This window comes from Galeopterus variegatus, unplaced genomic scaffold (genome assembly GCF_000696425.1).
Source record: "Galeopterus variegatus unplaced genomic scaffold, G_variegatus-3.0.2 Scaffold5845, whole genome shotgun sequence".
Lineage (NCBI taxonomy): Eukaryota > Metazoa > Chordata > Mammalia > Dermoptera > Cynocephalidae > Galeopterus > Galeopterus variegatus.
The window spans coordinates 134,540-135,973 of record NW_007731956.1 but is presented as its reverse complement, the minus strand read 5'-3'; the positions used below and the strand labels follow the sequence as shown (position 1 = coordinate 135,973).

At 45.2% G+C, this 1,434-nt stretch overlaps 1 protein-coding gene across 1 annotated transcript in view; it reads right to left on the bottom strand.

Annotated features, from left to right (window-relative positions):
- Window positions 1–1,434, bottom strand: part of PRKDC (protein kinase, DNA-activated, catalytic polypeptide) — a gene marked incomplete at its 3' end in the record, with an annotated part of 134,792 nt that overhangs the window by 4,973 nt on the left and 128,385 nt on the right. Inside the window, 3 exon segments of the mRNA XM_008590104.1 lie at window positions 218–381; window positions 631–851; window positions 1,091–1,198. Of these exon segments, the coding sequence (XP_008588326.1) occupies window positions 218–381; window positions 631–851; window positions 1,091–1,198 (493 nt within the window).

Below are 1,434 nucleotides of genomic sequence, written 5' to 3'. Positions count from 1 at the left end.
TTTTATTTCCTTGAAGATCTTTCTGTTTTCAAAGTTAATATTTTTCTTATTGTGGTAAAATATATGCAACTACTGTTTAGTACCCTATACTCCATTTAATTTATTCACCCAGCCAGAGGCAGATTAAAGGACAGGCCAGGATGGGCCTTAAAAGCACCAAATATAAGGGTCCCTAACATGCGACCAGAACTGACATGAAGGAAACTGCACTAGAAACGTGAGGTTTGATCTAGCAGCAGGCAGGCAGGGTTGGCTTCCTGAGAAAGGAGCAGTTGGGCTTCCCAGTACCTCATATAAGCCGCCTTTTCCTCCCGTGACATGTTATTCAAAAGAAGGTCCTTCAAGGTGACAGTGTTTTCAATCCACTCAATTAATCCTAATCTGAAAAGGAGAAGAAGTTTATGAATAAACACAAGCCCAAACTGCTATTTCTTCACTAGAAAAAAAGTTCTATAGAATCAAAGAGAAACAGATTTCTTCATGTCATTCTTCACTACTTTGCCCGCATGGCTTTGGGAGTGTTTGCTAGCACTGTGCGGTGCGGGCTCTGTGGGGTACAGAGCAGTGACCTGCCAAGCAGCCTCCAACCCTATCTCAGGACCCAGCCCTGTGCCTGGTTCCTGCACACACCTGGAGGTCATGGGCACGATGCGGTACGTTCTTAACTGCATGTTTCTCTGGCTGCAGGCAGCATCACGGGACAGGATGACATTCATGATCTCGAAGAGCTGCTCGACGCGCTGGTCCTGCCGAAGGTCCTCACCACCCTTCACCAGGAAAGGGTGCTCCCTCTCATCATGGCCTCGGATGGTGATGCGCTTTGGTTTTCGGATAGAAGCCATTACTTTTACCTTTAAAAAATTAAGAAAATATTTTAGGTATAGTCTTAGACTAAACCATCATATCATTGTCAAAAAGGAAGAAGAAAGGCTGGTTGCAGGCATTCCTCAAAGAGACTTTTCTGAAGACGGTCAGCTGACAGAGAACAGAGAACCCAGGCCAGCCAACTTTAGGGCCAGTGAAGTATTTCTGTCATCTGTNACACCACATGCTAACAATCCTCACCACAGTGGCTGCTTTGCAAACCTACCCGCTCATCAAACCCAGTGATCCGTGTGTGGTATTCCGGCAATGGCTTTCCCTTGCCATCGTACTGACCTAAAATAAACCACAGGGCTTTGTTACAGAACCCCTGTATTTTAAATCATATCTGCTGATCTAATAAAAAGAAGGCTAATCAAACATGATAAGAAGTTTTACCAAAAGTTTTCATTTAAAGACAATGGACTTTTTTTAAATGCTGTTTCTCAATTTGATGGATTAATGGAAATTAACTTCCTATTGGGCCGGCCCGGTGGCGCACTGGAGAGTGTGCCGCTTGGGAGTGTGGCGGCACTCCCGTCGAGGGTTCGGATCCCATGTGGAGACCGGTTC